The sequence below is a fragment of the Branchiostoma lanceolatum genome, chromosome 8 (assembly GCF_035083965.1).
Source record: "Branchiostoma lanceolatum isolate klBraLanc5 chromosome 8, klBraLanc5.hap2, whole genome shotgun sequence".
Classification (NCBI taxonomy): domain Eukaryota; kingdom Metazoa; phylum Chordata; class Leptocardii; order Amphioxiformes; family Branchiostomatidae; genus Branchiostoma; species Branchiostoma lanceolatum.
The window spans coordinates 7,742,140-7,766,535 of record NC_089729.1 but is presented as its reverse complement, the minus strand read 5'-3'; the positions used below and the strand labels follow the sequence as shown (position 1 = coordinate 7,766,535).

Sequence of the window (24,396 nt, the reverse complement as noted above, 5' to 3'; positions counted from 1 at the left end):
CCACTACAATCTAGTATATCTTTCACACGTTGTAATAGGGTTTTTCTACGGCTATTTGTAATAGAGCTATATTCAACCTTGTCAAGAATTCAACATGGAGAAAAATTTGATTTGAAATCTGTCAGAATAGATTAACAGCACAGTATTCAACAGGTGAAGTGTGTAACCTAAAACGTGTCATCAACATGTCGACCGTCCCCTAACCGTCCATGCTCATGCTATATATAAACTTTCCAACACAGTAAATGGCTGTACGAATCTGTACGTTGCCAATCACTCGCTACTGTCTGGATATTTGCTGGTGCGAATCTGTAACCCGCCAATCACCCGCTCGTCATCAGGTGTGTCCCGCCGAACAGGTCAGAGGTCACGTTAAGGTTGTGTACACGGTGCCATGGTTGTGCAGGTATGTTTGCGTGCGTGATCGCCAAGATGCTTGCGTCTTGATTTCCCGGCACCGTGATCTAAAGATTGTTCCGACCCAAGACAAAGGCGCGGAGCGGTTCTGGATCACGTAGAGCCGAGACTGCAAAGCAGAACGGTCGCGGGACAGGACTGAACTGAGCGGCACATATTTTCTCGCAACACCATAGCACAAACAGTAACGGTGCCAGTCGGAGAACTAGTTTTGTGGACGACATAGTTTTATGTTTTAGTAGATCTGTGCACGATCTAGACAGTTCCAGAGCCTGATTTTGTCCACCAGGAAGATGTGAAGAAGAAATACCGCCCACAACGTTTGAGGTAAACTTGCTGATTTCAAGAAATTGTTGAGATTTTTACATCCCTTAGCTATGGTTACTCACACTGCGAAAGAAATTGAATGTTTACAATGCAGGAAGTAACGCATGGTGAACTTTGATAATTGATGTTGTTGTTAATTGATCATCATATTATCTGTGATTCCATGGAATTCAGTTCAGTACCTTGATTCATTAATGACCAAACCAAATTGAGTAAAAATGACAGTTAAGGAACATGACATTTTGCATTTGCATATATTGTAATTTGCTACCAATTTGACCTTTATCATTGTGACAAACATCCATCTAATATTGAGGCTGATGTCATGTTTTATTGCTAATAAGGCTGTTGAACATTCCTGATAACAAGTTGTAATATGTCACCACAGAAGTCCAGGTGTAAACCGGGAGAAAACGTAATTTCTTAATATTAACACCAAAGTTAAAGTGTCCAAATCAAAAAAGAAAACATATCTATATTATTCGTATTTCTGAAACCTTACCACTAAAGTAGCAATTACCTCATAACTTGATGCAATTTATCTAGAACTGAAGTTAATAAGTGTCCAACTTTTAAAATCTTAACATATCTACAATAGACATATTTCTAAAAAAAACTTTTCCCCTACGAATAGCAATTACCAAGGACATCATATCATTTGTGTCCTTGCAAGTATGTAGTACCTTATAACTCGATGCAGCTTTGATGTCATATAACCAAGAATGAATTATTCTACCAGTATTGACATTTCCTTTGCACAGATAGAAAATGGCTTCCAGTGTTCCATCAATCCAGGACCGAACCCTGAATTTTGACTTTGACATTCTGAATGCCCAATTCAACCACAATGGGCGCTACTTCCTGAAGCTGTCTGTAAAAAACCCCATGTTCGGTGTCGATGGCATCTCCGTGCGACTTAATGATGCGGAACCAGGGCAGGAAAAGGACGAGGCAGAGGAAGAAACAGGTACGTACTAGTATGGCATCCAGTCTGTATATCATACTTATAGCACACTATGGTTCATTGCTAATTGCTGCAAATCAAAGACTTGCTTCACTAACTTAGGTAGTAAGGCTAAGCTATGTGCACGTGGCACAACATCCAGCATGTATAAGCAGCATCTGCCGCAGCGGCGTCGCAGTGGCACAGTGGCAGGGTGTTTGGCCCCAGAACCCAGAGCTACTGAGTTCGAATCCGGGGTTCCTTGGTTTGTCCCATTGACGTTGTGCCCTTAGGAAAGGCACTTAACACAACTTTCCTCACTTCACTCAGGTGTAAATGAGTACCTAGCTTCGGTTAGGGACGTCCCTCGGATAGGACGTTAAATGGAGGTCCCATGTTTGAGGAGAGCCACACCTCGAGCACGTTAAAGAACCCACCGCACTTATCGAAAAGAGTAGGGGTCCTTCCCGGTGTGAGTGGTTCAAAACCTACAGTCCTATGGCCACACATGGGGCAATGGTCGTATTAAGGTCACCTGCGCGCCGAATGGCAGTCGCTACAGACCCTTGTGATCTAGCCCCGCTAAATGTGCGCTCATCGCAATTCAGCCCCTCGCTGCGAAGAGAGAGTAGTCGGCCCACCCAATAATAAGAAGCAATAATAAGAAGCAAAGATAGTACAGAATGATACAGATATACAAATTTATTTTTGAGTCACCTCAGGGATGCATAGTTTGATATGTCACCATCAAGTTGCCTTTTGTATGGTTGAAGTTAAAGATCTGCATCTAATATCTGCCATAGATCTGAAATAATGACAGACTTTTCTTGGACATATCTTGGAGATATGTTGTGAATGTGTCAAACTCTGTTTGTACATTGTACTTATGAGTATGAAGCTGCATTTCACGACTCTGATTTTGTGTCCTAATGATGTATTTTACATGTCTACTTTATCCATAAGAAAATTAGTGCAGCTATTGGTGCATATTATATATATCAACAAAATTGGTTTCTGTTACAGATGTTGTGGAGCAGACTGACATCGATGCCCTGTCCACATTCCAGAACCACAAGTTTACCTTCCTCCTTCCCAGAGGTAATCATCCTCACTGTTGTGTACAAATTGTAGCTGTCCAGGGTCACAGCAATGTATCTTTTTCAACATTTGATTCTTGGATGCTGCTCAATTAGAAGATTACCACAAAAAAACAACAATCAGAGGGTGAAAAGCATTATGTCAAAAGGTAGCACGCTAAATGACGTAGTTATCCTCACTGACGCATAAAGCTTCTAGGTCACACCAATGTAATTTGTTGGGCCTTGGATCCAGCTGGGCTGAAAGCTTGACCATACATGAACAAACAGTCAGGGGTTAAAACTTTTTACCTTAGCCTTCTCTCTGCTGCCTAAATCTGCAACCAATAGGAAATTGGGTGCCAAAATGGCCACTTCAGAGTGCTAAAGGTTAAAAAGGGACACACTGTATCAGCCAGTAAATGTTCAATGCGGTAGTCACTGATTCAAGTTTTCCTCAATCTGTTTTCATCCTGTCCCCTTGAACTTTATTCTTAAATGTCTGATAACCAGAGATTTTGCCCAGCACCTGTTATTCCATCGTGTGATGGATTGTTGTTGCTTACTAGAAGAAGTGACTAGCAAAAACTATGGTAATTCTGGTATCTTGGCATGCAGGCAGATTATGTAAATGTCTTACATGAAAAAGATCAAACGTTGGTCAAATAACATCATCAGGATATCAGCATGTGTTTACTGAGATAACAGATAAACTCCAGGACTGGCCAAAATTCTGCCAAGAACCAAGGAAGTATATTGGTGTGGCCTCATGGCCATGAAGATAAATTAGCAAACAAAGTAGATTGTTTTTTTAAATCATTTTTTCCATCGCTGTTTTCCCCATTTTCACCCACACCCTTAATGATCCTTGTGGGTCACTTGATCCTCCCACTTGTCCAACTTCAAGGTACTTATCTTTAATCTCATACAGTGTCAACAATGGGATACAATTTTACATTTTTGGGAGACCTAATATTTATTTTTATTGTTTCATAATTATACTTTAATGGCTTATAACGATAACATGGCATATTCTCTGATAGGAATTCTCTTGTTGCATGTAGTTTTGACATGCTATAGTTGTTCATAAAACATTAAGTAGATTTTATCAGTCAATCAATCAATTGCCAGTCAATTATTACTGAATACTTTTGCGCCCTATGTCTATCATTGATATCTTCATTGGTATACGCAACATAGAATTGTCATCATCATAACATTATTGTACAATACAGTCTTTTTGGTTCTTTTATTTTACACTGAGGTGTATAACAGTATCTACTGCTTCATATTTGAAATAAAAAGCTTCATTTGTAGTGGTAATATTAAGTCTCTTCAGGACTGACCCACAATTACAATGAGTCACGTATCCTAGCAACTCACTTCAAATGTCCTGTTGAGTGTACACATTGCTAGGATATAGGGAAACCACATAGCTGTGTCACATAGCAACACTTTCATGACAGGGACAAACTGTTGTTCGGTAGATCAGTAATCCCTCAAGGCTTGTTGAACAGGTGTTTTCTGTAGATGGATAGCTGATAACTGTGTTAGTAAAGAGTCATTAACTTCAACATCTGCTTCTTCAAAGATGGAAAATTTAGATCTATTAATCTAGCCAGGGATCAGGGATTACTTATTGATCTAATCATGAATAGATACTCTTCAAAGCAAAGTCCATGAATCAATTCTTGAAATCTTCACAAAAATCAAGCTTTAGATGTCAGTGATCATTTGAAAAGGACCAAGTCAATGATAATTGGATGGACCAAATCAATTATATCAACTTCTAGAAGACGTATTATGCTGTACATGTAAAAGTTTTTTATCATCTCCAACCTACATGATCTAAGTTATATCAATTTGAAAGCTGACTGCCATATACCTGTACTTACTGTTCAGGAGGCCTCATTGTAGAATTTGCCTGGGTCCTAAGATACAATACCAAATTTTGAAATAATGCAGCTGTATTAAACTGCAAACACAACATCTTCATGAAACTCATTGCATTCCTCAGAGAATGAGTTTTTATAATATGATTATAAAATATTTTTCACATAGGATTGACACCTACAGGCATATTCTAAGGATTCCATTTTCTTCGCACACAGGTTTCTGTAAGAATGATGAACAACATGACGTCTTCCTTCTTCTGGAAGCGTTCAGCCTCCCTGCAGACAGCAGCGCGGCAGGCCATAAGGTTGGGGAGGCAAAATTCGCCATCTATCCCCGTACGAACGCCCCGCGGATCAACCTCAAAGCGAAGCACCACGAGGACTTGTACAGCTACAGTGGAATCATGACCTTGTTGCGGACACTAAGTACGGAGTCTATATCCATGCACTGTGGACGCATCAAGTATCTCGTATCCTTCCACGACAATAGAGATAAAGCCCCACAACCTCCGCGGCAACCGACCCCGCCAGTCCGGCAACCGCAGCCAAGAACGCCAACCCCTCCGCCACAGCCGCGGAGGGTGAGGACGCCGACTCCCTCCCCCCCACCTCCTCGAGAACCCACACCCCCTCCACGTGAGCCGACCCCCCCTCGGAGAGAAGAGCCTCCCTCTCGACTGGATTTTCATGTGGAGTCACCACAACTCACAGACGGCCCAGCTAGGAGGGTAAAATGTCTTCTTTGTCATGTTCTTGCAGTTTCAACAGTTTTCAATTTTTTTTTGTCTTGGCCCATTTCATTCCTGATAAACACTAGGCTTGGTTTTCACAATGGAAGATTTGTTTGTCACTCTCCAATGTTTGGTCTTTGCTGTCAATGATTTTATGTATGTCATGACGAGTCGTGTTGTGTCATGTCATAACAGACTTAGAAAGGGGGCAATTTCGGTCTTTCTCTGAGTATACACGAAGACATATTGTCACCAACCACATACAAAACTCATTTGGCTTCTTGTTATTCCTAGAAACCAGTTATATTTTATTGTCCTTTAACATGTTTCTGTCTCCTTTCCTCCCAGACCACTGACTCTGCCCTGGGTGACTGGCAGCAGCCAGGGATGTACGACTCTGGGTTTGCCCACGTCGCAGTCCCAGGGAAAACTGAGCTTTTTGTGATCCTCCACGGAGCCAGGAATCTGCCTGCTCTGGAAGATGGCCGTCAGCCCCTTCCCTTTGTTGCAGTGTAAGTTTACAGATCCAACAATCAGATTAAGACTCATTTGACATTTACCATAATGATACAGTATCAGAAACCCAGATACATGAACCAGATATGATATACAACCATTTGTGCTTGCTATAATGATCTCTAAAATCATGCAAACAAGTTTCAATGTATGGAAATATCTTGAAATACAGTGTTTTTAAGATGACAGTGTAATGTCATTGTATTACCAGTTTATCATTCATTCAACAGAGGCTGTGGTGTTGTTTTGTTTTTTCAGAAAAACTCGTAGCGATGAGCAGGCGCATCGGCCGGCACAGGGCACGACGCGGACACCGATGCAGGCGACACATCTGCCATGGTGGGAGGAGGGTGTCAATGTGGTCATGCCGGAGACAGGGGCTCAGGACGATGGTATCTTAATACTGCTGAATCTGATACAAAAAATCGTGAATTTGCTTCTTCTTTTTTTCTATTTCTAAAGAAATTCAAACATTATCTTACGTTAACTCTTGTAATTCTATGTCGCCTGCTGTACTCCCAGGCCAGCTAACACCTCTGGCATGTTATCGGTCTATTTGGTCAATTTCTGCTATTTTTCCAGCAACCTGTGGAGTATAGCAGCAACTACTACACAGAAAAGAATGATTGGATTGTGGCTGGTTACCTTACGATTGCCACATTTTAAAAAACGGTGTTATCAAAGCATTCAGTGTCTTCATCTCAAGAGATCTCAAATTTAATTTTAATGTGGCAGTTTTATGATACCAGGTGGAATGATGAGAGTTGATGTCTGTTGTATAAATTTTGTATAAAACTTTATTTTTGCCCAGCCCTGATGTTGACGGTAGCAGACAGCCCCACCAAACAGGTGCTGGTTCAGTATGAGTTACCTGTCCACCACCTCAAGCCTTTCCACCAGTACCACCTAGAACTGGTCAAGGTCAGTGTCAGGACTGTGTCTCATAGTTTTCTGTCTGTATATTGGATTCAATTCCCTTAAATCTTAAACAGTAACTTAAGGTTCATTCAAAGCCACTGTTTTGTTTACCCAAATAGTAGGTTTCAATTTTGATGGAAGCAAGATGTTGTGATGAAAATGAGTTGCTTTAATATTTGAGTTTTTTAGTTTTATTTAGATCCACAATTAGCCTCATAAGAGACTTTTCTCCCTGTAGTCTACACATTCATATTTACACACAATATTCCCCACCTACAGCATAGCAAGGCCTCCAAGGATGGGGCTCGTCTGTACGCCACAGTCATCAGGAAACACAGTGTGCTTCCCAGACATCCCACCTTCATGTACTGTGGACTGGAAGTAAGTACTTTGTTCCTTAGTGTGTTCATCATGATAGTCTATCTAAGCTTAGTTGAATTGCTTTATTAGAGGATATGTTACTCCTCCTCTGGTATGGTAAAGAATATGTCACATGATGTTTCGCAAGGGTACTGTCCTTAGTGCTGAAGTACCTTATTTTCAGCACATTTGTGGCCTTGAAAAGATGAATCCTTTTATATAGCTAACTGAAATTCGATACTTCCCTTGTAATTTTGTTTTGTAGGATGTGTTACTCCTTCTTTGGTGAAGTATAGCTGTAGAATATGTCATCATGATGGAAGGGTTCTGTCCTTAGTGCTGAAATACCTCGCTTCTTTTCCACTTATTAGTAGTCTTGAATACGTAAAGCCTTTATATTTCTGTTATCATTTTGTGATGTATGATGTTTTACTCATCCTTTGGTTAAGTATAGATTATATCATCATTATGCAAGGCTACTGTCCTTAGTGCTGAAGTACCTTCTTTTTAGCTTTGGTTTCATAAAAACTTGTACATGTATATAGCTGACTGAAATTTGATACTACCTTTGTCATTCTATTATGTAGGATGTGTTATTCCTCCTTTGGTATTGTAAACATTATATCATGATGATGCAAGGGTACTGTCCTTAGTGCTGAAGTACCAAGCTTCTTGTACTTCACGTTTTAGTCATTAGATACATAAACCCATGTGTACTGCTGAATCACATTTAATCTCTGGACTGTTTTCAGGTATTCCTGCGTGCCATGGAGCGACCTGTTGAAAACCCGGTCGGCCCTCTTGTTGCAGTTGCACGCATTGTTCCAGACTACCACAACTACAAGTAAGAGCTTTTTTTTTCATCATATTCTCTTATGAAGTTCAATTTTGACTTTTCTTGAGCAATCCAAGTTTGCCATTTTTTATATGATAGGGGAGAGAAATCTTCTAAATGCCATAGTGCACTATAACTGTGCTGTTTTACAATGTTGAATGGTAAGGGTAAGAAACATTTTTTATTCAATGAAATTACTTAATGATATGTTTTATGCTACTCGATCCCATAGAGAGGATGTTCTGATGACGTCACCTCGGTCTGCCAACGTGACCTTGATGACCGTGACTTTCCCCTCCCCACACCCGTCTTCCTTCATTGTCCCCCAGAACCAGAAGGGTGGATACCCACAGGTGTGGTCCCTCTACATTCTTGTAGTAGCAATGCATTCAATGTATCCTCCATTAAAATTTATTCGCCGGGTTACTTAAATCTGCCGCTTTGGAAAACAGTGCATTTGAGAGATCTCTAGTGCAGCACACCCCTGGTATGGACAGTTTGGATATACAGGAGGAATAAACATTTGTACATGTGGGACATTGCATTGTAGATCTCTTTAGACACATTTTATCAGAGTGGCGGATACATGTGATTGGCAGAATCATGTTAGTGAACTTAACATCTTTTTATTCTTGTAACTATTAAGAGTATTGATCAAACTAACCCTGCCTTCTTACACTGTACCTACATCTAGAATTGTTGATTTTCAGTTGGAACAATTCCCCTGTCCTTTGTTTGTGCCTAGGTGAGCCTAGCAGCCCGTCCAGACGAGCAGCCTGTCTGGAACCACTCCTACCTGTTCCACCACAGCCGAGACAACGCCACCATCTTCTCACCTACCTCGGCACTGGTTATAGAGTACTACCCTGCCTCATCAGGTGATGATGTACAATGTACCTTAACCCTTAGAACCTTAACTGTAACCTTAACCCAGGACAAAACAACCATCTTCTGCACTGGTTATAGAGTACTACCCTGCCTCATCAGGTAATGATGTATAACATGTATAACATGTAGAATAATAAGTAGAATCAGAATTGTTACCGTAACCATAACCCAGGACAATACAACCATATTCTACCTCATATGTGCACTAGATATATAGAGATTACTACCCTGCATCATAAGGTGGCAATATAAGGAGCGCCTTTGCAATTATCTGCTATTTTCTGATTGGCCTTGTTGTTTATTTCCTGGCTCTTCCAGGGATTTGTTTCCATCTTGTTTCATTTCATCCATCCATCCATCCATCCATCCATCTATCCATCCATTCCTCTCAATCATTTGTAATGGTAGAGAAAGTCAGTCATAATCATTCCCTATTTTTCCTTGTGTGTTGTTGTGTGCAGTTGTGAGTGAGTCCAGTTGGCACATGCGCAGCCCCATAGGCTTCTCCTCTGTCCTGCTGGACCAGGGTGTGTACCACGCCCTGATATCTGAGCCGGGGAGGCTGGGTGTGCGTGTGGATGGGCTTCTCATACAGGTTAGTATACATTAGATAAACAAGATGTGTAGTTCATTGTGAGGTTTGCTTAAAGCACTAGCATACAGTATGGAAGTGTAGATAGTTAGCAATACCAAAGTAGGTTGTTACAATGTGTTTTCACTTTGAATCTGTCATAAGGAAATATTTGGTCTGCCAGGACCACAAATCTGGTAGACCTGCATCTTAGGTGCAAGTTGTATAGATGGAACACTGTCTTAAACTATGTGCAGCACTTATATGTAACGTTATAAGTTGTAGACCCTTTTCTAAAGAACTTGACTGGTAAATGAACAGACACTCCTTTTAGATGACTCCCTATTTCAGTAGTTTTGATATTCCCTGCTCTTGTTAATGATCAGCTGTTCAATTTTACTTCGCTTCTTCATCACTTTGCCCTTTGCTGGGTATTCCTTTACAGCAAAGACAGCCATACATGTAATGCGCACACAGTTGTATACTTATGACATATCAAAGGTTTTCCTTCAACATCTCAACTTCTTCCTTCTCACTGCGCTACAGTAGATCTCTTCTTATCTCTTTTATCATCTCTGGGCGTTCCTACAGAGGTAAGCCTTTGCTGCCTCTCCTTGCATGAGTACTTTGAGTGCTAAGTAAGGTTTGCTGGCAAGTGACGTGAAAGTGTGTGAAGGATGGTAATGTCAGTAGCTTTGTGCTCAAAGTTAAACCATAACCTCTGGTTGTAAATCTGTAAAACAAAAGTCACAATCCTAGCTAATAATCTTACCTATTTTTCTTTCCTTCCATATCTGTAGGGTACGAATCTGAGGACCCAACCTGGGAGCCTGCCTACTGTAGGTGCCATCCTGAGGCTGATAACAACAGAGGTAAGTGAGATTGATAACCTAGAGACCAGACGTATGAATGACTTTACAGCTCATTACCCATAGCAGCATTATTTACCTTCTCTCTTGAACTTAATAGAATGCGTTCCTGAGGATCTTGTGTTGTCACTAGGTACATACAATTTGTAGTGTTGAGCTACAGTTATTGCTAGGAAACAAGCAAATTTGAAAGAAGGGTCCACATGTGAAAACTAAGTCACTGTTGGAAAGGTAAGAAAGCTTAATTTGATGCTCTCCCAGATTGCAAGGCTGGAGTTTTCTGTGTGAGGCACTTTTGGGTTGATGAAAAGGCAGGGAATATAGATGCTAGAATGCTACATGTAATACTATGTAATTGATGCAATTTATAGCATACTAAGCCATGTAATATCGGCAACAAAATCATTTTGAAATCATAAGATTAGGTGTTAGAAAGTTCACAACATCTTAATTCAATTCAGCAGTAGTTCACATGGCTAGAATGTGAACTTGTGGCCAACTGGATGGATATGATGCATGTTACTTCAATTTGTTGTATTCATTCGATAGTTATATCCAACTTTTTGAGTTAGAATAAGATGTGTTTGAATGTATTTTCTAGCACTGTCAAAATTAAAAGGGTTCTTGCCACCTTATTAAGTTATTTACTTCATTTTACAACAACAACAACAGAGATTACAGAAGAAGAAATGTTAAGCCTAAATTAGATTGATCCTCTGGAAATTTACTAGGCATTTGAAGATTAGCTATTGTCAAATATATTGTATCCCATTTTCAAATTGCTTTCAACCAGGTTGAGGTTTGTGGACAGTCTGTGAATGATAAATAGTGGTAATACAGTTTTAATTGATTTCTTCCCCTAAGCTGTCTCACTGATGCAGTTTGGAGTAGCAGGGCTCGAAATTCATCTTTGGGAATAGGTGCACTGGTGCACCCAACTCAAAAAATTGGGTGCACAGAAAGAATTTTGGGTGCACCAGATGAAATAAAGTTGAATGTCTTCAGAACATAATTACAAAGTTTAGCGCTGCTGCCTTTCTTAAGAACTTCAATCTGAAATTCTTTAGCTAACTTTAAAATTTTAAACAAATAATACATCAAATAAAGTACAGCAAAAAGTTATCATGCTGTTTTTTATACTTACATTTGAAGAATATTTTGTATACTAGTGTACAATAGTACCTTAACCCTATGGGCTACAAAAATATATAGGTGCACCAGTGCACCCACAGTCAAAAATTAGGTGCACAGTTCAAATTTTGGGTGCACTGGGTGCACATGCACCCACTATTTCGAGCCCTGAGTAGGTTAATACATTGTTCTGCACCTATCAAACAAATATTGGTATTTTCTCTGTTGCCAGTCCCTCTCAAATATGAAGCTGACCAAAGTCTCTTTCGTTCTCTCTTGTTTGCCAGGCTTTACTACATTGTACCTAAGTGTACTTAGTATTATGCTACACATAGGTCTAACCTTTTTCTTGCTGTATGAAATTTATGAGACAGTGTGATATAGTATTTTTGCTGCCTGGAGCTCGCATCAATTAGGATCACAACTAATTGATGTCTGATGATTGATATATTCTGTAAGCCAAACTGCACTTAAACAGCACGTTGGTTCGATGTATTCCTGGCTGGTAATGCTATACCATATAGTAATGACTGCTTGGCTGCCTTGAGTGTCTTCATGCCAAAACACTGAGGTATGGCCAACCATGCAGTCTTCACGCCCCACCAATACCTCGTGTCACTCCAGCGCCCAGACGGTATCATCGCAGCGGCGAGTCCGGAACTCCTGCCGTCGCTAGACTCCCTGGTGGATGGCGGCTTCCACCGACCCATCTCTCCGCGATTCGTACCGCCGTCGCCGGCAGACGAGATGTTCGACGGGCTGGATGATGTGGAGACGGGGCCGAGCTGGAGACGCAAGACCAAGCCCAGGAAGGTAGGACAGTTTCACATGGCCTGGCTGGGTGTAAATACTCGGTCACAGCTGACATAGTCTCAGCTTTGTTGTTCATACTTAAAAGGTATCTTCACTCTTTTTATTGCTTTTCCGTATCATTTTGTTGCCATGCTGTAGTGATATTCATATTCCGCTAAATTTAGTTTAGGTTGGATGATATTGAATCACAGACACAGCAGACATGACATCTCAGCTTTGTTGTTCACACTTGAAATGTAGTCAGAAATATTACAGGACTGGTATATTCACTCTTTTTATTGCTTTCTGTATCTTTTTGTTGCAATTCTGCAGTAATGTCCATTTACCAATTTGATTTAGAACTGATTAAATTGTATTAGACATTTATAAAACACCTTTTGCTGTCTGACGAGTTTTTCCAATATCTATGCAAGTACCACCGTTCCCATAGCAGTGCAGGAAAACTGTTGGGAAGACTAGAAAAAACCTATAAGACATTATTGGTGCAACTGGTTACAGTCAAAAATAAGAATGGACGTCATTAGTTCATATAGTTTAACAATTTAAGCTTAATCAGTAATGAATCTCCAATATTATAACTGTTGTATAGTTTATGGTGTTGCAGAATAAGTGGCCATGTTTAGTCATAGTCACCTTAATTGTCTCCCTGACATGGCCGAGCCAGGGTGTTCTGACATTGACCGAAGTGTGTGACTTGTGTTAAGTATTGCAGATTACCACAAAGATTTGTGTGTGTTCCACCCAAACAACAATGCATTCTTTCATCACCTTTTGTTTAAGTTATTCCAATAATGTGTGCACGTGGAAATGCCTTAAGCTCTACCCTAAGACTTAGAGTTCAGAAAAGGCTTTTATTCTGATGAAAAGTTAGCCAAGTATAGACTCAAGTCCTTTTTCAATTATGGGGTCGAAGGTCTTGAGAATTCAGTCGGGAACGTTCGCACAGTCTGACAGTTGCCTGGGATACGACAAGACTACAAAAGATGTGTTGACTTTACCTGTAGTCATGGTGGGAGAAACAGGTGTGCTGGAACTCTCTGGGAGACATAACCCCCAGGAACAACATCAGTCTTCTTTTCTCAATGGAAAATTTTTGTAAAAGTGGATGACCACTTTTTTCTGTAAAAGTGATGAATAAGTAATGAGGTTGACAATTACATAGGATGTCTCCCCATTCTTCTGCGTCAGTCAAACAGAGCCAACCTAAATAACACCACCCATCCTTGTCAAACAAGCTGTACAGAGTTTGGGCTTTGATAACCATTTGTTGCCGGGTAACCATGCGCAATGTGTTTGCACTGCATGCCAGCTCTGGTGACGGCGACCGCGGCGTGAACAGATGAATACCTGTGTCGGAACATAACACACCTGAGTTAAGAGCCCCGAAGTAGCAATGTTTTCCTCTTGTAATCAGATAATTGATATTGATTAGGTTGGTTTGTAGCCACAGTACCCAATGGCAACGGATTATTACCGGCCGTATACGGCCTCCGTGAGTAGACTTATTCCTTAGTCAGTGTTGAACGTTGTGGTGTGGCAAGTGTTGCACTTTGTTCTCATTTCAAGCGTGTAATTGGAGGGCTAATGTGGCAATGGTTAAAGCCTTCCATGTAACTTATTATAAGGATTATTAACGTGAGAGTATGATGATTAGTCATGGTAAAACTGTGTGTTAAAACTGTGCTCTGATGGCTGTAGACTACTACAGACCCTGGACTGGATCTGTAAGTACACTTTACATCACAAAATCAGTTGTTTTAAAATTCATACCATGCTCTGGAATAATTTTTGGGAATCAATTAAAACATTACAGGTAATCATGACAAGTTAAACATTTTACCCGTGGTATTTTTGATGAATTTAAAGTTTCCTTATTACCATGGTATTAGTCCCTGGCAGTGGTTTTGACCCGAAGTCATTAAATGATAAAGATCATTGTGGGCACAAATAACAATAGCAAAGATTGATATGCACTGGATTGAAAAGACCAGCTTTAATAATTAATCTTGTAATTATCAACTTCAAAGGTCAGAAGGGTGGCTACCATTCATTTAACTTATTCAGACTAATGTCGTAAAGTAAAGATGTTGATTCTAAATGTGGTGATTGTATCATGTCTGAGCATTTTTGGACCTGAAAATAAAGAAATCTGTAATTTGAAAGTAGACAGTAAGTCATCAGTTCTGAGTATCTGTTGCAGAGCTAGTCTATATATTATAGATGCTATTATATTTTTCCACCATTTCCTGAACTCAGGTTTAAGGAGGCTCAAGCAATAGAAATTCATAATAATGAGTAATCCATGTTGTTGGGAGGTTCCATGCACATACATTCAAGTTCTCACTCAGTGACCTGACAGCCTCTTTGATTATTGTCACATCATGATTTGAGGATTTCAAGGCCAGTGGGAGTTGTGAGAAGCAATTATATATTAAACCTGTAGACTGTAGGACAAGGTTTCAATCACACAGATACAATTGTACTGACAAACTCTTTCCCATGTGTATTTCTTTGAACTGTTTCGTTTTTTATTTAAAGACATTCAAAGATAATGTAAAGAGGGTAAAGAGAAGTGACAGTTTTGGAAGGGTAACATTTTTTCTCCTCCCTCCACAGCCATTGAAGGATGGGGAGTGGCCGGGGATGGACGCGGTACAGGACGTTCTGCCGGAGTACATCTCGGAGACGACACAACCTCCGCCGCGCAGACCTCCCAAGGACGGTCTGCGTCAGTCCTACCAGCCCGACGACCCCTACTCACACTCGCTTCTGGAGCACCAGTCAAAGGTGAGACAGACTTTTTCTGAATACTGGTATTTTATTTCAAAGGATACATTTCCTAACAATGTACATATTAAGTGTTCTGTCTTGCACTAACACATCACAAAAATAGCATCGGATTTGGCAAATTGATAGGCTTTGTGTACAACAAAGACCTCTCATTGAAATTAAGTTTCACAGTGAAAATGTCTGATATTGGAGTACTGGCATGTCATACTGGTCTCGTAGATGTATAAATTTACGTACTTTCTTCTTGTAAGTTGTATATTATCAAGACTTTTGTGTGACTTTATATGTTTCAGTTAGTTGTATTGGAGTGATAGGTTAAGAGCCGAATGATCTTCCTCATTGATAATATAACTTATCCGTAACAATTTGGCCATCATTTCCAACGTTGAACAGGAGCTGGATAACTATCGAGCGGCGCTGAAGCGGATGGGTGCAGACATCCTGAAGCTGCGTGAGGACATCGCTCGGCTGGAGGCGGACAACAGCCAGCTGCGGAGGAACCTGCACCTGAACAGGGATGCAGCAGACGCGCTGGTGGGGCCGGCTGGGCTACAGGCGCTCAGCAGGGGCGACCTTGTGGATAAATATGGTGAGAATATTTTTGTTTGACATGTATTGCATACCCGGTAAAAATCCTCATGGCATAACACACCTAGTTTGTACTGAAGGATGCAAGCTATCCGGCCAGATATTTGAACCACTCACACCAGGAAGGACCTGTGGACAGATTTGGCGAGAATACATACTATATGTCAAAAACAGTTACTCATTGACAAGCAACTGGATAAGATCTTGAAACATTTTCCAAATTTTATCCAGTTGCTCGAATATCAAACTGTTTTAGCCGTATCTTACTACCTGGGTGTCTAACCTTTATCAACGTGGTGAGAATATGGTTCCAAAATATATGCAGTTGCTCTTGTGGGTCTTATTACCTGGTTGTCTAACCTTTATCGACGTATGGTGTCAGGATGCTATAAAAAATACTGGTTAGAAGTGTAAGTTTTAAAGTGGAAACAAGTCCATCTCCATTACTTTTGAGTCAGTTTGTAACAGCTGCAGCAGTTCAAGAGAACATGCATTGTGTAATGCACAATGCTGTGAGTTTGACATTGCAACACTTTTGAATAGATCTGATTTGGACTTCTTTGGCAGTTGAACTTTTAAATAATGATAATTTTTGTAGCTCTGATCTGAAGAAAGCTAATACATTCATGAGATTCATTAGATATAGTTAAGTACCCTCATCCTCCTGATTTCCACTGTTTACTACATATATTTGAGTGCATAGAATGTCTTACAACAGTGGAAAGGTAAAGATTTTCAATCTTAAATGCTTATCTCTGTCTGCAGCACTGTTACAGCAGAAAGTGAGCCAGCAGGCCTCCTCACTGAAGGGACAGAAGGAACGGATACAGCAGCTGCAGAACGATCTCATCAAGGTACGGCACCTGGCACTAGGGATGCAGATACCTGATAACTTCTATGCATGACTTTCATAGCATGATTGGTACATGGCAGGAATTCTGTTTCACCTTGGAAATTGTTGTGTCCTTTTTAGGTTCTCAGACTGTGATCTAACATACACTGTAACAGCTACTTCTGATGGTATTTTGAACTTTGAACAAGTCATGTAGTCTAGGAAAAGAAGTACTTGAAATGTACATGTCATATATTTTGAATTGTCAAATAGAATTTTGGCCATCTTCAAGTTCTTTAATATGCTTCCTCTTTGAAGGATCTCTTTCCTCTTTGAAGGATCTTTCTCCTATTTCTTCTATTCCTTGTTTCTTTTCCCCAAGACTCCTTCCTTTAGTTTGCACAACATGTATAGCACGACAATACCGGTAATTGCCTACCTAATCATGTAACTTTTTCTTGTCCAGAAAAACGACCGTGAGGCAGAGTTGTTAAGGCAGCAAAAAGCCCAGAAACCCCAACAGCCTGTTGCACCAAAGGTACCGGAGAATGATGGCAAGAAGAAGAAGATGGAAGATACCATTAAAAGACAAGAGGAGGTAACCACAATGTTGACGATATATGATTAATTGAAAATTACATGAAAAAAGTCTGTATACTAGTTTCCCCTCTTGTTGATGAATGAATCAGACTTAGCATCATGTTTATATATCCTCCTCTTGCAGGTTATAGAGAAGATGGAAAAGCTGCTGAATAAACAGTTAGAGAAGGGAACTCTGCCTGCAGACAGGAGTCTGGAGGCTCACGCTGCACTGGCTGCAGAGAACGCACGGCTCAGGGACGAACTCAACAGAGCTAAGGTACAAAATCGTGTACTCTACACTTGTGATAACTTCATAGCTCTTTCTGTGATCTGACAGTAATTTCAGGTGTCTCTGGCTTTGTTGCTTCATGCTTCAAATCAATCATATTGACTTCATTTAGAGTTATCAAGTTCCGTGGCTCTGTGGGCCAGAGTTCGATCCTAGGGTCGGACACACAGCTCGGACATGTTGTAATGGATTGCATTCATCATTTTTTATGGTCATGTAATGCTGGTGGTTCCATGTATAAGGGAGCTTCAGGTGTAAGCCTCAAGCGTCAAACCTCTGCACATAAAAGAACCCAACACACATATAGAGAAGAGTAGGGGTGACCCTGTGTGCTTGGCCAAAAACGCGAGCCTATACTAGCTGCTTGAAAAGGCAATATGCTTCACCTCAATTGAGGATGACTCTTTTACCCTTCTTCCCCCAGGAGCAGCCCAAACCCCAGTACCCTCCTGGTGTGAAGATGGACGATGAGGAGAGGCTGGACCTGATGGCCAAACTGGAGAAGGCAGAGGGGAGGATCATTTCACTAGAGAACCAGGTAAGGGGATTGGAGCACATGTTAATCTAGGGGAGAATCATTTTATTGGAGAACAAGGTAACAACGTAAGGGGAATGGAGCACAGTTCAATCTAGAGGAGAATCATTTCACTGGTCAGGAGAACCAAGTACGGGGAATGGAGCACACAAGGGGGAGGATCATTTCATGGACTGAACCAGGTAATTTATAAGGGGAATGGAGCACATGTCAATCTAGGGGAACATCATTTCACTAGAGAACCAGGTAAGGGGATTGGAGCACATGTCAATGTAGGGGAGAATCATTTCACTGGAGAACCAGATTTGGGTAATCATTAATCTTTGAATGTAAATGGAGAGAGACAGATTTCCTCCAACTGAGGTCTTTCAAAGAAAGAAATTCCTCTTTTCACAGCCTAGATTTGCCCCTGAGCTAAAGAATGGAGAGAGTTTTGTAGCGAAACAATCGTCTTGTGTGGTGTGGTGTTCTTCACGAGAAGAAAATCTGAACAAAAGATTTGGGATTCAGAATGAAATGTTTTAGCTTGGAACCAATCCAAAAGTAGTCACTGTCACAGTGAATGTTTCAAGTTTTCAGGAATGTTGTCTCAAAATTATCGAATCAAAGTTTATTGATGATGCTTAGCAGTGAATGTAAAAAGTATAATGTTCATCAGATTCGAATAGCTGTTACTGAATGTGCACATATCTATTTGCTTATGTTATGTACAGTTACCTAATACACTGTTTTCCACCCGTCCAGCTGACAGAAAACGCCCGCATGTGGGGGAGGGAGAAGCAGGAGCTGCTGATCAGGATGAACGAGCGGGAGAACGGTTTCGCGCGGTCGTCACAGATGGTCCTGCACGACTTCCCCATGATGGTTTGTTTGCTTGTTTGTTTGTTTGTTTGATATCATATTATATGATATGATACCTGCTGTTTTAGATTATATAATTTTACTGTGCATGCCCTAAGCTTGTTTTAGCCAAATTTTGATGAATGGCAACTGGGGAAGATAGTCATGTATAAATTGCCAGGTGTGAAATCCTGTTAAATCTACAGTAACAGTCTTGGTGGTTGTGTGTTCAGACAATTGCATTAGCTGCGGGGATAAATAAAGAGTGATCTCTTTTTTTTAAGAATGGGGTGGGGCGTAATTGTTCTCTTCTGATATGCCCTTTCCACCATTGATTGCTGAATAAAATCTACATGGATTAAGACTAGTGCATGTCTCTCGCCAAAGTCCTGTCTCCTCAGCGGAGAGCCTTTGTGGCGCCAACTTATGTCTGGTAGACAATGATAAGGCTTATCAATCTTGTGCATTAGTGTTGGGAACAATGAGCTTGATTTCATTCTCTAGTTAATCTTGTTATTCCTGAATCTCCTTTATAATTGCTTAAACTGTTGCCTTATTTTCCAATACACTCAGTGTGAAGTATGTGACATTTTTTTGATTTTTGAAAAAATGAATGTTTCTATGAAAAATATGGAAAAATTCCATGTTCTCAACATACAGTATGTACCACCTGAGCAATTTTTTTATTGATTGATTCATTTGTTAAACTAAATGGGTTATATTTATTAGTATGAAGTTTTGCATTCAGATATTTACAGAGTATGATCTGTGTTGTGCTGAAAGGTTGTTTTTTTTGTCTTTTGCAGGGAGCAACAGTTAATGGAAGACTGGGATCACCAAAGTTGGATCCCATTAAATGATGAATGATATCCAGAAGACTGCAGAGTTACTGGAAAATTAAAGCTGTCATTGTATGCATTAAAATGTATGTGTATGAAAAGTGTATATGTGCATATATCTGTATGTGACAATATCTATTAGATTGTTATATTTTCAAATGTACTCAAACTACAATTAGCAATACAACTACGTATCAGTGATGTAGAATGTATAAAGTTGTTTCAGATATGATTTATGACAGGGATAAAATATAATAATGTTATGAAAAGTTGCTTCTGTACAGAATTCTTCCACTAGATCCTATGTTTCAAGATAACATATCATGCCAATGCATATTATTGTGGAATAACTATGCTAACGTTAGCTCTACTCAAGTAAATATAGTCATAATGTTGTACAGACAGTTACAAAGAATTGTTGGAAATTGTAAGCTTTTGTTGACCTTTTGGTAAGGTGCCCTAGGTTTTTGTTCATTTGTGCTTTCCTGTAGTAACCTCTTTAAGACATTGAGCTTAATTGAATCTGACCATTTAAAACAATGTAGCCATCTTACTCACAAATGTATGTCCATGTCAGTATGTCTTCTTTTTCGTCTGTATATCTCTTGTTTTAGTTTTTAAATACATGTAGAAACCATACCTGCTCCGACAAACTATCAACTATGTGCTTCAGTATGTTTTGAGCATAACAATATTCAGTCAAAGCCATTGAACTCAGCATTGAGAATCCTCTCTGTAGAGACCACCTGTCTACTGTGAACTTTTCCCTTGAGTGGTCGCTATGGTTTCATTGTTGTTTTGCAAAATTATAAACATATAATAAGTCTACAAAATTGTTCAGTAGCTCGACAAGAGGTGGTTTCTTACTTTCAATACTTGATCGTCAAGTTCAAGGCTTTTGTGTTAGAAATACACTGTATTGGTAGAGAGGAACACATGTTTGTACATATGATGTTAAATTCTTTCTCAATTGTGTATACTTTGACCTGCAATAAAATTTGCAAACAATTACAGTGCACGTGAGTTGTAATTGACTTTTGGGTAGAACAGAATGAAAGTTTCGTCAATTTTTCTTTACTTATCTGCTCTGCTAAGAAACTGTGACAGAAGAAAATAACTTGTAGAAAACTCTACAAGAAGTGATCATTGTACTTCTAGCCATACAGATATCTATCATTAACAAGGCAAACTGGAATCTATCGGCAGTCTTAATCATCTACCTAATCTTGCAAAGATCTAATTAATGTAGAAGTAAGAGCCATTCAATGAGGTTTGTTGATGCAAAAGCTTTGAAACTAAATCCGCTTTCCCTTGACAACTTTGGCATTTTACTAAACGGCTCACACGCTTATATGAATAAAAATCCGCTCACCAGACCACAAAATGACATACCAAATACTAGTATAGACTGGTTATATTAACTGATGTACTGAAAATACAGTAATAGTGTTAACTTATAATTGACACTATATAACGGCTTCATGTTGACTCAAATCACTTGTTTGTAACAGATGAACATACGTAGAACCTTAAAATGACGTTCAATCTACAGTTCCAGATTGCTGGGGATAAAAACAGCCGCCAATGTAATAACACGCTTTATAGACCAATAAAATTGCTTCCTCTGCTGGTGTTATTCATGCCTTTATCCTCACTTAAATTGGAAAAAAAATCAATAGTCAATGCGAGTTGATTTGATTTATTTTGATACCTATTGCCCTGTCATGTAAATGTTCAAGTTGACTGGAAGGCTTCGTGCATTTGCGCCTCCTATCGGTCATCATTATGTTGACAGCGAAATGCATTGCAGACGAAAGGTTACAAAATGAAAAGGGTTACATGATGACAAGTGTTGCCTGGCAACCGGAATACCTAGCCTTTGCAGACCAACACTAATGTCATCGGGGTACAGTACTGATAGGAAGGCGTCATTATTCATAGTTGCAATGGTAATGTAGGTGAATTTGTTATTAGTTGTGTTGACTGGCATGTTGTATGCGGAGGTACAATAGAATCTCAGGAGTACTTTGCTCACTACTTTTGGAAACGCCCTTCACTGTTCCGGACACGGGACGCAAATTCAAAAAACATACCAGCAGCTCCACCCATGCTTTCTACGTGCAGTTCTACATCACGGATTTTCTGAGGGTCTCTCTTGTCTAGAATTGAATCGCTCGGTCCCTTTTAGAACATGTGTTTGACACACATGCAAAGGAACCCGCCGGTCTATGACGAACCTTGAAACTTGTCACCGTTTGAAACAGAAGGGTGATTTCAAGGGACCGGTCAAGTAGCCTTTGTTTACACAGTTGAAGAAAAGACTTGCGATGAATTTGAATGAATTTTGTGATTTCAAGACTTCATTTGTCAAACAATAACCATAGAACGTTAAGGCGTTGGCTCGTACTAGTACTGGTACATGGTATGTGATGTCCCACTCATTGAGTGGCCCTTGGCATATTTCTACGGTGCGTCATGTATATATGTAAGGCATTCCTTGTTGAAAGCACGTACAGAAATCGCTATTTAACCAAATGACAAGGCAAAAAGTGAAGGGAGTTCTACAATAGAGCCATCCAACCAAAAACGACTACAGATATGGGTTAGGTCTGATCCCTTTCATGTGGTGCCGACAGACCTAAGGAGTACTAGTAAGCAGTGCAAAACGAGCTGATACGAATGTACTTCATACCAAGCTTCATGTTCGACCTTCATTCTCTCCGCATTACACATTGTGCTTGTGAAGAGTAAAGACGCTGCCCTCTCCATAGCCTGATAGCAGGATTTCGTGTATTCAAATCTACACTTATGGCAAATCTGTTCTCATCATGAAAAGTCTGTCCGATATTCGCATCACAGAACAACTTACAAACTTAGAAGCATATTGCTCGCTAGGTGTCGTTTTTTCTCTCTTCAAAATGCCAATTTTCTGTGGTCCTGTGTCTTTAAATAGGCGCAGCAAATTCTTACCCAAACTCTTATCTAGCAAATACATTAAAACAGGACAACTACTTGAAGAGGCACCTTCTTCGAGATTTAACGAAGCAGTTAGACCTGTACAAATTGTAATTAATGTTGTTTGTTTTGGCATTTATTTATTCATACTCCCCAAGGTACATAAACCCGCGAGTCGGTATTTTAATTCTACGTCGACGCCAAAAATCAAATTAGTTATTAGATCCTGTAGATATGACTAGACGTCATAATTATATAGAACAGCCAGCGGCGCCGAGGATGTATTTAGGAGAAGACCTCCCGTGGGGAATGTGAGGATTAAATTGTTACCACGCCGGTCCCTTCTGTCAATTACGATTGCTTATCAGCAGGCATAAGGTGTTGTTACTGTCAATGTCAATGTCAATGGAAATACGTGTGTGTCTCTATTAAATTTAAAGTAACGTCGATGAATGTTAGACATCCACGCAGTAAGATACGAAAGATAACAGATACACAAGCAACCGGATAGATCTTGAGCTCTATCAAATTTATCTATGAAAATGAGTGGTAATTGTGATGCTAACATCGTTTGATTAACCAGTGTTCACTATTCTTTTTATGGTGCATGTTCCCGTCAATTCCATGCTTAGTTCGAATTCATATACATATCTCACAAATAAAGGTTCTCGTTCTCAATAAGTCATTGCGTAATTGACGTATTCTACTCTTTGAAGAACTTACTAGAACCCCCTCAAGTTGGTAGCGCCCAATGATTACTCTACCTTTTAAAATGTGCCCTGAAGGGCTCAACTTCATACAAAACAAATCCCGGGTTGCGACAACCAACCCCCCTCCCATGATCATGACATTGCAAACTTTATCTCGATGCGTTTCTATATCTTAAACCCCTCTCCATTAACACATATGGAAAATCCCTAAAGGTGTTAACAATAACGATATGCATAGCTTGGGGGCTCAGACATATTGTCAGAAGACACCTATCTTTATGTCTGTGCAAATGGCTTTGCACTTAAGAGTCAAACCCCCTCTTGGTAACCTTCACGACAAACGTTTAGAAATCAGACAATAAGATGACATTTTCCTAATGATGCTGTCTCCGTTTGCATGTATAGTATGACTCTGCCGTAGACGCGTGTGTCAGCTCTGCTGATCTGGCACCTGTGCCCTCAGGATATTCGCCTCGCCTCGCTAACCACCTGCAGGTTGTTTGTGAGGGTCTATTGTTGTCAAACATACAATCTTTATTGACACAAAACAAAGGTACAGCTACTTTCGTAAGGTCTTCTCCAACTATACATGCGAACAACAAGCAATGGGATATAAAATTATTAACCTACGTACAAGTATATGAATAATTCAACATGTCGAGTTTAACCTATCACTTACACTACTAGTTCTAAGATCTAAATATTCTTTGACATATTTACCTATTTGTACACAGTAAGGGTTGTCTCCTTTTAGAATGTACTTGAATTTATCTATAGAATGGAAAGTATCAAATTCTATCTGGTGCATACCGCAGCATATATATGTTCTCTTGTATGTACATTATAACGTTATATATGTGACCATCAGTGCATGGCGTTGCAAGTTACACAATGTACTAATACCTGAAATGATACTATATGTATTGCAATTATATCTATCTATATCTATCTATCTATCTATATATCACAGTGTAATTGAAACCAGTCGGAAAAAGGGATTAAGTATATATATCAAATGATAATACAGTACATATATATGTATGTATTAGTATGATAATATATTTGATGCATATTATGTAACTTCCAACGCCATGCACTAATGAGTAACATCAGTTTCATTTCTTCCCAATGGTTGCAATAAGACCA

General features: G+C 39.8%; 1 protein-coding gene across 2 annotated transcripts; it reads left to right on the top strand.

Annotated features, from left to right (window-relative positions):
- The first annotated feature begins 346 nt into the window (after positions 1–346).
- Positions 347–20,598, top strand: LOC136439927 (coiled-coil domain-containing protein 33-like). 2 transcript variants are annotated; one of them, XM_066435596.1, is made up of 22 exons: positions 347–744; positions 1,510–1,711; positions 2,711–2,785; positions 4,875–5,386; positions 5,738–5,901; positions 6,164–6,297; positions 6,717–6,826; positions 7,103–7,204; positions 7,936–8,027; positions 8,251–8,371; positions 8,764–8,896; positions 9,368–9,501; positions 10,278–10,349; positions 12,102–12,290; positions 14,907–15,077; positions 15,474–15,669; positions 16,434–16,522; positions 16,967–17,098; positions 17,225–17,359; positions 17,796–17,909; positions 18,651–18,770; positions 19,553–20,598. In XM_066435596.1, exons 2-22 carry the CDS (start codon positions 1,513–1,515, stop codon positions 19,604–19,606), a joined length of 3,048 nt encoding a protein of 1,015 aa, XP_066291693.1. In that variant the 5' UTR covers positions 347–744; positions 1,510–1,512; the 3' UTR covers positions 19,607–20,598. The 2 variants fall into 2 exon arrangements, with proteins under 2 accessions (XP_066291693.1, XP_066291692.1); XM_066435595.1 differs by having other exon boundaries at positions 348–744; positions 1,506–1,711.
- Positions 20,599–24,396: the final 3,798 nt, after the last annotated feature.